At 46.3% G+C, this 14,992-nt stretch overlaps 1 protein-coding gene and 1 long non-coding RNA gene across 2 annotated transcripts in view; both read right to left on the reverse strand.

The window, feature by feature from the left end:
• LOC144155341 (L-sorbose 1-dehydrogenase-like) overlaps positions 1–10,796 on the reverse strand; it is an 85,432-nt gene extending 74,636 nt beyond the window's left edge. The window contains exons 1-3 of the mRNA XM_077686710.1: positions 10,774–10,796; positions 8,278–8,401; positions 3,527–3,694 (exon numbers count right to left, since the gene is read on the reverse strand). Coding sequence (XP_077542836.1) covers positions 3,527–3,694; positions 8,278–8,401; positions 10,774–10,796 — 315 coding nt within the window. The remainder of the gene's footprint in view (positions 1–3,526; positions 3,695–8,277; positions 8,402–10,773) is intronic.
• Positions 10,797–12,893: 2,097 nt separating this feature from the next.
• The window catches only part of LOC144138353 (uncharacterized), a 61,773-nt gene continuing 59,674 nt past the window's right edge, over positions 12,894–14,992 (reverse strand). The window contains exon 4 of the long non-coding RNA XR_013315871.1: positions 12,894–13,030. This is a non-coding gene — a long non-coding RNA (uncharacterized LOC144138353). The remainder of the gene's footprint in view (positions 13,031–14,992) is intronic.

Raw genomic sequence — 14,992 nt, forward strand, 5'->3', positions numbered from 1 at the left:
CCAGTGGAGAAAGTCCAGTGGAGAAAGGAGTCCAGTGGAGAAAGTCCAGTGGAGTAAGGAGTACATTAGCCCGTACCTGCTACGTTATGCCCTACCTCATGAGCGTAGGCCATGATGACGACGATGGTGCGTAGCAGCCTAAGGGACTCATCAGGAAACTTTTCCTTAAGACTTGTGATTTCTGATTTTTAGAATGTTGCTGCAAGCGCCGTCAAGAAAACGTGGTTTGCTTAACGATAGTGATCATCTTTCCCACCAACACCTATGGCTAGGCGTACAGGTACGCGTATCAATAAATGATATAAATCTTTCGCCCCGCAGAATTCTCCGCGAAAATAATAGCTACTTCCGATTAATTCGGAACGCTGCCGAGTGCATACATGAACCTCGGCCACTCCCGCTCTGAATAAGGAAACCAGCAAGCAAAATGCGAAGGAAGTCATTTGGCCGCATATCTGCTCACCTTGCGGCAAATATCGTCGAAAGCCGGGAGTCTTCTGCCGCCCCTACCGTGCAACTGCCTTTCTTTTCTCCTCCGCAACCTTCTCATGCTCTTCCCCTCTCGTCTCACTCCTCCCACAGTAAACATGTCGGAGGTTTGCTCGTCAATTCAATTTCCGCACTTTCCACTGCTTCAGCGCCATCTTTTAGAACCTTTCCTGAGTGTACTGCCGCCAGGTGGTGTAGGCTCACCTGCCAGCTCTTTCAGTGTTTTCGGGTCAAAATATGTCATTCAACGAATACCTTTTTATTTGCTACCGCAAATACTATGCGCACATCTATTTTCACTTAAAATAACACTCCCTAGTACCAGTTTTGTACTGATGTTTTGCCGAAATATGGCGAATATTTTCTTTTTCTGAACAGTCTGGACAGGTATAAAATATTCTTCCAGGTTTAAATTTTGGAAACATACTGCCTAGATGAACTTTCTGGCGAATTGTTTTAACTTTTGTTCGAAAGGCGGAATCAATGGACGGACGCACGCACAGACAGACAGAGAGACAGAACATTTTTGGGTTTTATTGCCCCAAGAAAGACAATGATCTTCAAAACAAGCGGGGGTACCGAGCGAGCGTCGCCCATTACTCGCGTGCGTACGTACCGTGCGTAGGTGTGGCGCGCGCGCACGTGCACTGAAAGAGTCACGTCATCTCTGGGAAGCCGCTTTTCTTGGCGTTTCATAAACCACCAAATCTTTCCGCACGGAATAGCAAACCTATTTTTCGCTATCTTCAATATCCGGGCATAGATGGCCTGACTACTCGTGAATGCGCCTCGGAAAATGCTCTTTTCTTCACAGCCTAACCCATATCTCTCGATGTATCTACCAGAGGCCTGTGTTTGATTGATGCGCAAACAATGATACAAATTTTTCTGTCTTCTTGTGTACTTCATAACATCCCATAAAGCTATCCTATGGAGCCCTGCAGTGTACGCATGTAAGTGCAAATATTTCTGACCGAGTTAATATGATTTCCTCTGACTGCTGTGGGGAGCGTGGTTGGTCGTCGCTACTCTAACTAAATTGGACATGCAATAAAGCTGCCCTTGCACATGCACAAACAACTATTAGAAGGATTGGGCACTGTTGAAAGCATTATGTACCTATTCTGGTGACGCCCTGTTGAATTTATTATTTTCCCAGTTAAGGAGAAAGGCATGTTAATAACAATCTTTGCGGAAAACTTGACCCTTGGTGGCACACAAGGCTAGACATGACGCCCGTACGCTAGTGCGACTGCTTGAAAGCTACATGGACGGAAGACAAGCTCTCAAAGTCCAGCACCTGAGTTAATGAAGACCGTCAGCCGCTCAGTTTTCATTGTTTTTCAGCCTGTGTGGCTCTTTTCTTTTCATGTTGGGCTGGTGCATCGTACACAAGGGGGCAGAGGCCGCCGCGGAAACTTTCCACTCCATCATCGTTTTTTGCAAATTCTAGGATTCGCGTATTATGCGCGAAACAGGAGGATATGCTCGGCTAGCCGATAATGATGTGACCAGACAGTGGAATGCCGTCAACGTCCTTTTTCGGAGCCCTGCGGGCAGATGAGGAGGTCATTTGTGAGTAGTCAAAGGGTATTTGTGTTTCCCGAGCCAGTACAAGCACGAGGACCGGCGGCCGACACAGCAGGGGTTAAGGGCGACCACTGCTATGAAACCGCCGGAATGCGTCTTTAGTTGCGAAGGGTATCTACCGCGTTACTGCGTGCGAGCGAGGCACGCCTGCTTTCCTTAGTTCGAGCTAGCATATCTGGAAGGCCATTCCAGGGGCCACACACTACGAATGGTTGTAGTTGTTGAAGAGCGGTAATTTGTCTAGAAATGTGCTGCCGGAAGCTACAGAGCGAAGGTTAATCTAATGATTAATGGTAGGGTTGAACGCGCTTACCTAACGCAGGCGATGAGATGCGCCGTAGTGGAGGGCTCCGGATTAATTTCGACCGCCTGGGGATCTTTAACGTGACCGAAATCTCGAACACAAGGGCGTTTTCGCTGTTTGCCCGAAAATGAAACCAGCTACGGGTTGGGGTGTGCGCCGTTGTGTCTGGAATGCGTCAATGGGTAGATGACCAGGCTATGTAAGGCGCGCAAGTGTTGACGAGGAAAGGAATTTCCGTAGGCGTGCGCCGTATGAACAATGCTTTAGACGGCCGCCCGGGGGTCGATGCTCAGCTTTCAAAGTTAGCTTGTGGTTGATTCGTTTTTACCTATGTATTTCTTGTGTCTTGGTCAATACTTTGGAGTTCCGACTTACAGCGAGAGTGTGAAGCGAGTGATTATTTGCGTACAAACCTACGATTGGTTGTTCTTGATGCGGCCAATCAGCGGCCTAGTGTGCGTTAGTCAGTAGGCCCTCCTCACTCTGTTGTGACACACCCGTGATGGCGGGCTTTCTGCGTAATAAAACTAAAGTATTTGGTGTTCTGTGGAGAAGCTAGGACGCTAGGGAGGAAGGTCAGTCGAATGAACGAGGGCAGACACCGGGAGGCCGTTGGGGAGTCAGATATGTTTTGCCAATTGCATTTGAATATTTTTCCGTTTTTATGTAATACTTTAATTCGTTTGATTGATATGTACGTGAATGGAATCGTCAGTAGATTAAACAAGTTATCCCCAGAACCTCAAGAGCTCTCGAGTACTTCATCGCCCGACCGAACATACTACCTACCGTAGAGGGCATGACAAAACCAGTCGCTACACTACACAAATTTCTACAGTTCCGATTACCAAAATATTCACTAAGTGTCTTGGCTCAAATTCTAATGGCTGGTGTTTGTCTACTCACATATAAAGAAACTAGAACTCGCATATCTGGCCGTCAACAGCTTACAACGATCAATCTTTTACAGCATTTCAGCTTTGTATTGTGGATGGGGGATAACTGTGGGATGTGCATGAAAAGATCCCGGCTATGACGAGATATCCTAAGTTTTGCAAAACTTTGAAGTCATTTCTCTCTGCCCTCCCACACTGCTGCAGTTAAGTGTTCTCAGACCAAAGCATGAGATAAGAAGAATTGTACATGCAGTTTTTCCAATTCGTCCCTAGGTCCCACGCCGGACAGCAGGAGGAGCTGTGCCGAACCGATGGAACCGCTCGAGAGGATCACTTCGATGCGGGCTTTGGCGACGTTCTTTGTGTTGTTGCGGTAAAATTCGACCCCAGTGGCAACCTTGCCTTCAAAGATCACCTGAAGTAAAAAGAAGAAATTAAAAGGATCTAGAAAAAGTCCATACCTATGCAAGTAAACATCATCCTCCCAAGTAACAAATCTCGAACTCAGGTAAAAGCTTATCATATTCAGCAAGGCAGACATTTTTACTCCTGTTGTGTTCTGGAAGGTTGTTCTGGGGATATACCACCAACCTATCATGCGAAAGCGATTAATATAATGATTTATCGATGGAAAAGACAATGAGGTACTTCTCAGGGTTGACGTTTAAGAATGGTAATACATGATCGGAAATGTTACCCAGTATTTTCTGCAGTAAAATCGCCTAAAAAAGGAGGAAGTGGCTTCAGCCAAGGCCACTTTTCCCATAAAACTGAATGAAGGGGAAAGGGTGCGTTGTGAGTTTTCGCATAACAGGAATAATTTACCCTCAACCTCAACAAACGTCCACGAAATCTCTCCTAAACTGGTGCTTTTAAACCTACCAGCCTCATTTTCACCTTAGCGTGAAATTCAGTTAAATGCAGTTGTGTTTTTTCCAGTATGAACCAAGTGCTGCTGTCCTAAAACGTGACCCTGAAAAGTAAATTTCATATTTGCAGTACGTTTCGTTTGAGAGCGAGTGTTGACAAGCTGGAAGTTTGTGTTGAATATTTTCACAGGCGCATGTGTTAAGGAGGGTGCTAGGTACTAAGGTAGTTAGTATTCAGCTTGTGTTTAACACTGTAGTGAATATTTTTTGCGCGTTACAGGCGCTACCACGTAAGGGTGCTTCCCGTGGCGAAGAGGCGGATGCAGAAAAGGGAAGATCTCTCACAAGCTGGAAATTTAAAGAATACTGCTGTTGAACGACGCATTTCTTCGAGGCTGATCGGTGCATTAGTGCAATAAAAGTTATTCTTTACATATATATCTACCCGAATTTTACCGTTTTGTAAGCATCTGAAGCTACGAAACAGCAGGAATTGATTGGCGCTTTATGAGTCGTTTTTGTGTCCACTACTTATGTGTTCCGCTGTCATGTTGAAGTTTTTGGTGAAGAACATTAGTTTGTATTCTTGCAATTATTAGCCAGATGTCTTGTGGTAAATAAATACGTGTGCATAATTTTAAAAAAGCTGGCGTGTTGTGGTGCTTCGTTTAGGAACGTCACGTATTTTTTTCCGTGAGAATTCGTTTATTGTGCCCAGTGCCGTTATGCAATTGCTATAAATATGTACATCGACACTCCAAGCAATTGTCACGTGGAATAATCTTAGCCAGTGAATTGTATCCTTTGAAATTCATTTCTATTAAGCTATTTGGTGTAGCCGCCTTAAAATTAAATTTTGTCTGATGCAACTAATTCAAGTCATAACCTAATTCTGTGAAATCTTTGTTGACTTGGTGTACAAATGTTTTCCGAGTCTTCCAGTAGAAACTATAAAAACGCCTTAATTTCAAAACATTGGGACTATTGTTCAGAAACTTGTTTAGGCATGCCGTTATCACTTTGGTCAGTGCCTGTTCGCAAATTGCTTACGGTGTGATTTTTGCTTTATACATGCCATTGCACGGAAAATTATTTATTGTGTGCATTAAATTTTAATGCTTGCTTTAAATAATCTTCTGTATAGTGGCTTGTATAAAACAAAAATCAGGTCGCAACATACCTCATAGAATAGCATTGGCCTTAATGATAGAAAGCCAAAAATGTGCATGAAAATAGCATGGCTTTCAGGTATAGGCATTATTATGATAACATGCTTTGCCCAGAATTGTCCAGTATTGGCCTTCAAAGGCTTGGCCAATTGTTGGCTCGTCACTTTTCCCAAACACGAGCCAATAATGGCGGTGGAGGTATTGCCAAGCTCGGACACATTGGACACAAATGATTTGCCATGTTTGGGCTTGGCAATTTCTGCTGCCTAAAGCCGTAGTCCAGAGTTTATCGATGAATCTAAGGAAACTGGCCCCAAACGTCTAGTCATGGCAGGCGACGTGCGAAATCGGGCGGCTCGATTCGAAGCGAAGCGGTGCAGCTCGGAACAAATTATTTCTCATGCGTGATTGTGAGGAATCTTATTGAAGTGGTTATGGCAGGGGGATGGGGGGGGCGATGGCACATGTGTACTGCTTAAACCTTTTACTAGATATATTAACTATACTGTGACTACTGAGGTTTATTTCATTTCTGAAGAAAAACACCCCCCAAAAGATGGTTTTCGATAAGTGCCGCTGAAAGTATTTAAGCATACACTATCAATAAGAGGAATAGCTCAAGTAGCTATGTAGCTCAAGTAGCTATTCCCGCTATGTAACACATGTTCGCAATTAGCTGTGTTATTTGAGGTGTAACTGTAGTGAGGAGACATTGAGCGCTTATTGATTGTTGAAGAAGGAGTGTATTTTGGGCAGCGCGGGTGAGATGCGAAGGTATTGCAAAAGTCCCACCATCTTGATCACGCACTCGCCCAGAACCGGTGCAAACCAGGAGGCGATAGCAACCACCACGTGTGAAATATTTAGTTAAAATTACGTAATACACGCAATAAGCGACTTACGAACGCCTGGGCGTCCCTTCATTGGTCTTGTATACGGCTATCACCTAATGCATAACTTGTCTTAGCTATCCGAAGCCAGCGGCAATATAGTGCGATCGGCTAAACCTAATAAATCCGTAGTGAAACTGGCAGTTTTAAAGCGGAAGTTGTATGGCTAGGCGAAAAAACAATTTGGTGACTGTGTGTACGCGCAAAACTCCCCTGGACAACCCCGCGCGCATACTTGATAAAAAAATCTGTAGAAGATTCAGAAATCAGGAAAAGAAAAGTTTGGCTGTGCTTATCGCAGCGGTAGGCGCGCTCAGCGATCTTCTGTGTGAATAACAGCTCAAGCGATAACGGTGGGCCGGGGGGGGGGGGGGGGGGGAGGGGTGCAGGGAAGCATCAATATGGCAATGCCAGACGGCCGCATGTCCGAGCTGCATTCCTATGAACAGACCTCGAGATCACCGGGCTTGAGCGGGCAAGGGCACGGAGTCAAGGTGGCCAATGGTCAACATGAGAGAGACAGCTGTGCAGCGGTAAATCGGTGAAAATGAATCCGGGCCATCTCGACGGACACCAACCAGACTTTTGGCCGAGAGAAATTTCGGCTTCAAAATTGGACGGCGAACTGTTTCTTTGTTATAAAGAGGTTATAAAACCCCGGGTACAAATGATGAAAATACGAGGCGCATTAAATATAGCATAGTCTCGCGATGTGAGAGGTGTCGGCAGATAGCAACGAGTTTACTTCACCAACGGGCCGAATATGAGGTCATAGGAGAAGCTCATTCCCGCCTTGCATCTTGCATCCTGAGCCGTTGCTATGGGCAAGGACAGCATTACAAGGCACGCTGGGACGCCGAGGAAGCGACAAGGCGCATCCCTGGAAATAACAAGGTTCTTTACAAAACGTCCAAGGTAAGCGCTGACGCGGTGGCGCTTGCCACCGTTTTTTTATCTACATTTACTGCAGTCCAGTGCGTCTCGATGCTCCGATTTCCGAGGACTGAATCGTTGGAGCTTTGAATGGCAGACCGTTAAACGTCGAACTAGGAGGGTGATTGGGATAATAACACACGGAATTAGGCGTACGACATCTCCGATTTACCTGGCATTTCAGTTCCTTCCTTCATAACTAGTAGCCACATATTTTGTTTGGAGAAAAATATTGAAGGGAAAGAGGTTTTCCACGGAGACCTGAACTCTCGAGTGCCTACATGCCCGTCCATTTTTGCCGACTTCGATTGCGTATAACGTGTGAGATACTCCGGAAATATGCCTTAACATTAGCAGAGGGAATGCATAGTTACTGTGTAGTAGGCGTATTTATTCCTGTAAATATTTTATTACTGCTGTTCTTTTTTAATTTTGCAAACTTCGCGTAGGGATTTTTAACGTGCGCCGAAATTTCGAACATTCGAGTGTTTTCGCTTTTCACCTCCATCACAAAGGCGGATACACTTAATTTCATTCCCCTATGCAGCTTTACGCGCCCATATGGTAAACGCTGGGTGTTCATCGTGTTTGTACTAGTAACGGCCGGTACCCTCGCCCTCTCCCCTAATTTGGCTAGCAAAGTTACCTTGGGTTGCCCCCCCCCCCCCCTCCCGCCCACTTCCCGAAAAAAAAATCCTGGGTACGTGCCTGGCTAGGGAGAAGAAAAAAAAAGCTATAAGCACGAGATAAGCATACCGGGCCAACTATGCCTGCGGAACAGCGTTACCGCAGAATACGCGAGCAACCTGTTCCACAGAAGGGTGTGTTGACCAGCAGCCTGAAAAGGGCCAGCTAGGTTCCCCTGGCTCCTAATTTTGATACCCTGAGGCAATCGCGAAAACTAGAGTGTTAGTGGCATGGGTGCTGTGGCGATAGTGGCATGGCTGCGCCTACGCTGCGCGCAGTCTCGACAGCAGGTGCTGTGCAACCAGAGGGCCGCAGCGGATAGTTTTGGCCACCAATCCCGTGGTCCGTAAACGTAAGCTCATGGCTGTACATGAAAACATGTCGACCTTAATTTAACATGAAGCGGAAGCTGTGGTTCTCGCAGAAAAGCACTCTCACAAAACGCCTCACCTTGGTGGCATGACTCAATACCGAAACATGAAGGTTCTTCCGTGCTTCCAGTATTGGCTCCAAGAAAACTCGGCTGGTGCTTTGGCGCTCGCCCAAATATGCGTTAGTCTGACACGGCTGCAACCTGAAACACGCACGGATACTTTTCGGTACAACGAATACACCGGCAATTACAATACCCCGCAATGAAAACATTGGTCGCAGAGGTTTAGGTGGTTTGATTTTCCGATATTTTGAAGGAAAAGAAATTGTGTGATTAAGCGAACGCTGAGAGCAGCGTGGCTGGTACGTACGATGTGCTGTGCGGCATACTACAAACTGAGGGGAATGTGGCGTGACTGCCTCGTTCATGCGAAGATCACAGGACGCTCCGCGTCAGTGTTGCGTACGGCGCGCTTCATAATAGTGACTGCCCACGGTCGGGAGTTGGAAGGTGATGATACCGACAATAGTGCCTTGCTTAGGCCCCTTTTTCTTGCCACTTGACTCCGCTCTGCAGCGCTGTTTTAAAACGCGATAGCTTTCCTTGGGCAACTTAAACGCGATAATTTTGGCCTGTCTCTCTACCTGCCTGCCCGCCTGTCTGTCTGTCGGTCCGTCCGTCCCTCCCTACATTCAGCTCCCGGCCGAAAGTTAACAGTATGTTTGAACGAGACGTTTATATTGGCAAAATATTTCTAAACTACCATATCCCGTAGCACACATCGCACCTATCAAAATTGTTGAGAAAAAAGAAAACACTACTGATATTTGATCCAGAACATAAATACATAACTGATATGATGCATTGCTTTTTTCTTGCCAAAAATCAGCGGGTGCTTAGTGTTTGCAATCTAACACAAAAAAAAACTCGTTTGAAACAATATTTTAACCACAAAATACAGAAATTGGAGCGCGTTCAATCCAGGGGGCTCACGGCTCGGGCCCAAGCCCAACAGAAACAAAAGGTTCCAACAGATGGCGAGCCAAAAGCGCGAACGGGTAAACATTAAATTCAACAAGCCTTTACGGCGTTTATCGTGGGAGAAGCGAACGGGAGGGGAACAGCATGAGAGGTAGCCGGGGAGAGAGGAGAGGCGGTTACATGACTGCATGAAGACTGTCCTCTTTCCACGGCATTTGCGGCGAAGCGGGCAGATACGCGGCTTTTTTTTTTTTTTTTTCGGCAGCGTGTGTCCTGCTCAGAACCATATGGTCTTTGTCGAGTGGTCATGTCGATGCTTCCAGGGAAAAAATACGCAAAGAAAGACCGGGGCATTGCCTGCTCGGTACGGAAATGCTAGCGTTAATTATACAGCCAATGCATTCGGGATAATGACGATGGCACGTACCCGGATGGAGATTCAACATACTCTCGACGCCGCTGTTCACGCGTCTGCCACTAGCAAGCCCGCACAACCTTCCGGCCGTTTGACACACGCTGGCGGCGATTGTCTATCACGTGCTGGAGACAGGTTCATCTAGTCGTCCGTGAGCACGTTCTTTTCGGGACGATGTTAGCGTAGGGAGTTCGCAGTTCAACGGAAAGGTTGAGCGGAAGCTAGGGCTCTTTGTAACCACATGCGCTGATGCGCCGCTCTTGGACGCGTTTTGGATGCTTGTGAGCTGCGGTGCAGCAACATGCTGAATGTGTGTATCCTGAATAGGGTTGCAACGTTCCAGGTTTTTGACCCGCCGGACCGGGTTTATAGACAATGGGCCGGATGCCGGTCTGTACTCAAAACTAGCCGTCATTGGTTGGTTTCCTGGCAACCGTGCCGTGATTATTTATTTGCGATGTGGGGTGGGGGGGGGGGGGGGGGGGGGGCGGTGCGAGGGACCTACTTTTTCTTGACAAAACTTGCTGAGCTGCCTTGGAGTCTGTAATGATGCTTTACTGGTGCGGCCCGTGACGCAGAGTGTAAACAATTGCATCTTCGAGGGGCTAAAGGTCAGCCGCTGTAGCTGACGTTTACCGCTCCTGACGAAATGAAAACATTTCCCCAGTTAAGGTGCACGTGCAATACAGATGATGATCTTTGACGAGATGACGATGTATCCGTAAATATGTGTGTTCTAGCCAAATGCATTTCATACATGTAGTCTAGCACGATATGTGGTATTTCCCTCTGGGGCGCTATGTTTTTTTGGACCAATTCCAGGGGTTCGACCCTGAATTAGTATGGGAGTAAGGTTCCAAGGAGGGAAATATGGTGGCATTATTTGTTTCGTCTGGCTTAAAATTAATAGTCGTATACTGCCAATAGCTGGGGTGAATCCGGAGCTCCAACAGCTTGAGGTTATCAGACTAAGAAATTGGTTTCTTGAGTGAACTTGATGCCTCAGGTGCACATGGAGAGTCTCCTGTTTCCTAATCGCGGCAAAAGGCAAACAACGTGCCTTTACAAGGATTCTGACCCTCGAGGATCCCTTCGGAAGCCCAAGACAGGTTCGCAAATTGCTTTTTCATGCTTCCTGAAGACAATTCTTGCTCATTGTAGGACAGGGAGGCTGTACCTCAGCACACCATGCCTCCACATAGCTGTTGTGCAGAATAACCATTGAATGAAAATCACAGCCTTAGCGTGAGCTCGCAAGGTATTTCAAAACGTGAGCGGCCAAAGAAACGCGGGCCCATAAACGTTTAACATCGGGTGACAAAGTCAAGTTAACCTTTGGACTCGTGCATATGCGAGTGTGCAGCCGCCCAGTATCATTGAATAACGACCCATGTTTTTTTCGTGTGAAGGCTATGGCTACGCTCATATTCGAAGGCAGTTGAAGGCCACTGGCTGCGAGGTCACTGGATATATTATGGAGGGCTTTCTGTGCGCGCTACTGTGTAGATCATGGAGAACGTGAGGCACACTAGTTGCAGATGTCATATGAATATAGCGTGATCTCCACTTCTCGCGGTAGGATTCGCTTGAGTGAAATGCGGGTCAGGTTGAATAGCAATAGACTTAGTACAGCACCTTGTGGTACACCCTTTTCTACAACATATTAAGACATGGGGCCGTTTGAAGTCGACATAAAAAGCTGCCGCCCATCAAGGTAGTCCGCTATTTATGCGCATATCCTGAACCCGAAACCATGGTCTTCAAGAGCGGCTAGGATTGTTGTGTGGAGGACCGAGGCGAAGGCAGCTTTGATGTGCAGAAAAATCGCAGTTGGTATGCAGTCAGATCAGAGTGACTGTTCGATAGAAGACACTAGAAAGATTATATTATGTGTCGCTGATCTGTTTTAGTGGAAGCCATTCATTTCTGTGCAAGAACGTTTTCCTGCTCTCAAGAATCCAGATAATCCTTGAATGTATCCTTCTCTTTATTAACTTTCCAATAGAACTGAGCAAAGCGATAGGCCGGAAAGATGGGTAACTTGTTGGCGCTTTCCCAGGTTTTAAAAGTAGAACTATATTTGCAACCTCCCACTCCGGAGGCACTTTACCTCGCTGCCACGTTTAAATACAGAATTACAGATGACGCACATGAGAAGCCCGGGACAAATGATCTATGGCTTCATAGATGCCGCCTTGATGGCCTCGTGTGGAGAGCTTCTTGACATCGTAAATGCCGAAGAAAGCTCTTGTAATGTAAAAGGAAGTTCAAGGGCTGGTTCGTACACTTCCGGGTTCGTAGAATAGGACACAGGCACAAGTCGTGGTGAAAGCATTGATGACGTTGAGATAAGCCTACAATATTCTCCTCGATGGGAATGAGCTTGAAATTAAATGAACACAGCGGAAGAGGGAGAAACACGACACACTACTCACAAACAACTGAAATTTTACTGAAGGAAACACAAATATATACACACAAAAATAGAAATAAAATACAATTTCTTCCGGCTGGTCAGTTAAATGATTAGCGAAGATCGCTGCGCAAAAACTTTTTTTCGATTTGTAACACGGCCACAGACGGCACACGGATGCAGCTATCTCCGGCTTCCTCTATTTCCAAAGCTTCTACTAATTCTCGTCCGATCCTGCTTTTCTTTCTTCCGATCACCGCTATTTCGTCAGCCGCAAAAAGATCCCCTATGTAACTCCAAATGAAAACGTCACTTATATACCCGCCGCAGTTGCTCAGTAGCTAAGGCGTTGCGCTGCTGAGCACGAGGTCGAGGTTCGATTCCCGGCCGCGGCGGCCGCTTTTCTGATGGAGACGAAAAGCAAAAACGCCCGTGTGTACGAGATTTCGGCGCACGTTAAAGATCCCCAGGTGGCCAAAATTAATCCGGAGCCCTCCACTACGGCGCGCCTCATCGCCAGCGTTGTGTCGGCGCGTTAAGTCCCCACTATCAATCGAACGTCACTTATACCCGTAATTTCACCGCAAACCCAAATCACGACTTAGGATCACCGGATGCATTTCGTGGCAATTTTTTTATATGAAAAGCTGATCCTCGGTTTTTACCAGCAACAAATTCTTTTTGGGCGTACTTTTGGTTTTGAGCAATTTTTTCATAATCACAAATTTCTAAAATTTGCTAGTCATTGTATTGTGACTTGACGCCGCTTTCCCAATCATACACACACTCGCTGATAAAAAGGCCTACTTTCTCAAATCCCAATAGGAAGACGCATTCTTTTTGTTATGTGTACTGTATAGGAGAAAAATGAAGTTGGCGTACATACCCGCCTGTGTTCGTCCGTTGTAGTCCAAGATGGCAAACCCAAGTTCCTTACAGGCTTCAAGAAAAAAGGAGCTCGCAATGGTGCGCCCGTTAGGGAAGGCCGCTGGGAACTCGCCATGGTATCCGCGATGGAAGACTAAAACCAATACGGAAAGGCGGATGTTATTTCGCAAGCGTCACACTTAGCTTTATTTTTTCTCGACATCGAGGACAGGCACAACACATCCCGGAGGCGATAGCACTAAGAACAACACTGTAAAATCCCTTATTGGCAACCGCCCAACAATAAAGGTCCCAAGGTCCCCGCTAAAGAACTTTGGAAGTTTTAGCTTAGCAGCTTCACTTAGCGAAAACTTCGACAATGAGCGATTTTCTGCCGTCTACATCTAATGCAATTTTGCTTCTTTTATAAGACAATATCAATTCACTTGTACAAGGAAGCGTTCTTGTTTTGACCAAGTTCAGGAAGAAGCGAAAAATAAGGGGGTGAATATTATCTTCCAGCATAAAGCATAAACCCTACACCCTGGGAAGACATTTGCCGCATACAATATCTATCTGTAATCTATCTAGATATATGTGTGTGTGTGCGTGCCACACCCACACACACATACACACACACAACACACGTGCGCGCGCGCAGGCCCGCACACATACATACGTACATACATACATACATACATACATACATACATACATACATACATACATACATACATACATACATACATACATACATACATACATACATACATACATTCATACATACATACATACATACATACATACATACATGCATGCACAGACCCGCCGCGGTGGCTCAGTGGCTAAGGCGTTGCGCTGCTGAGCACGAAGTCGCGGGTTCGATTCCCGGCTGCGGCGGCCGCTTTTCTGATGGAGGCGAAAAGCAAAAACGCCCGTGTGTACGAGATTTCGGCGCCCGTTAAAGATCCCCAGGAGGTCAAAATTAATCCGGAGCCCTCCACTACGGCGCGCCTCATCGCCTGCGTTGCGTCGGCGCGTTAAACCCCAGAATCAATCAAATCAATATATGCATGCACATGCATACATACATACAAAAACTCGCACTTCGAGCGTACATCTAGGACGATTGAATAGTCAGACACATGTGAAAAACAATAACTGTGAGGTTTACTATACTTGGGGCCAACTTTCGGTGGAAATCTATGAGGGGAGGGGGGAAGGGGAGCTAACTGCGGTGTTACTGCGGCACAGTAGTTTCCCGGTAAAGTAGTTTCGGTTTCAGTTTTAACGTGACGAATACGTGACGGATATGCATTCGACGGATACGCATCACCCAGCATGCAGGCATATGGGCGTCTCCTTCCCCACACTTCATTTATTTGGAAAGACAAGCCACTGCTCTGACTGGAGACCTCAGACCGACTATGGGCTATACCGTCCAACTCTGTATTGTTCAGGAGTGAAGTGAATTTTGTCAGCACTTCAGTTTTGAGGGCATGCACTAATTTGTAAACTCTTTTGAAGCTGAAAACTGGGCAGCACCACCCAGACGTCTGGCGTGCTTACATAGCGCGGACAGAGTATACCGAAAGAGCAGCACGCACACGTGCTTACGCGCACGCTCGCTTACACTGGCAAATGGGCTAACCAAACGAATTGCGAAAATGACATAGAGTCGCTGGTTGCATCAGCCTCACTTGGGTGTAAAGCTTGCAAACCACTTGCTTCGTTTGTTTTGACAGCGTTTACTTCTAAGCTTCTTCAAAGTCCTATGCTGAGAATGAAGTAGCGAGCTGCCGAAGGCCGCCGACGAGGACGCCTAGTTTTTTTTTTCGGAAGAGAACCTATGCGACCCCCGTGGCAACGGTCACAACCTAAAATATCGTAAAATCTAAAATCTAATGCTCTCTGTTTCAATTATTCTGGCTAGTAATTGAGTGGCATTATCAATTAAACCCTAAAACATAACAACGATATATATTTTTGAATTGCTTAAGTTACAGCCAGCCAATTATATTTGTTGAACTACTTCCAACTGTGCAACGAAACGGCGTGTTTCGGATGTGTTGGCTTGACTACATTGTCACAGAAAGTTGTCCCCGAGTATTCGCGA

The sequence above is a fragment of the Haemaphysalis longicornis genome, unplaced genomic scaffold, assembly GCF_048455015.1.
Source record: "Haemaphysalis longicornis isolate Haplotype H1 unplaced genomic scaffold, Haemaphysalis longicornis Haplotype H1 scaffold_1, whole genome shotgun sequence".
Lineage (NCBI taxonomy): Eukaryota > Metazoa > Arthropoda > Arachnida > Ixodida > Ixodidae > Haemaphysalis > Haemaphysalis longicornis.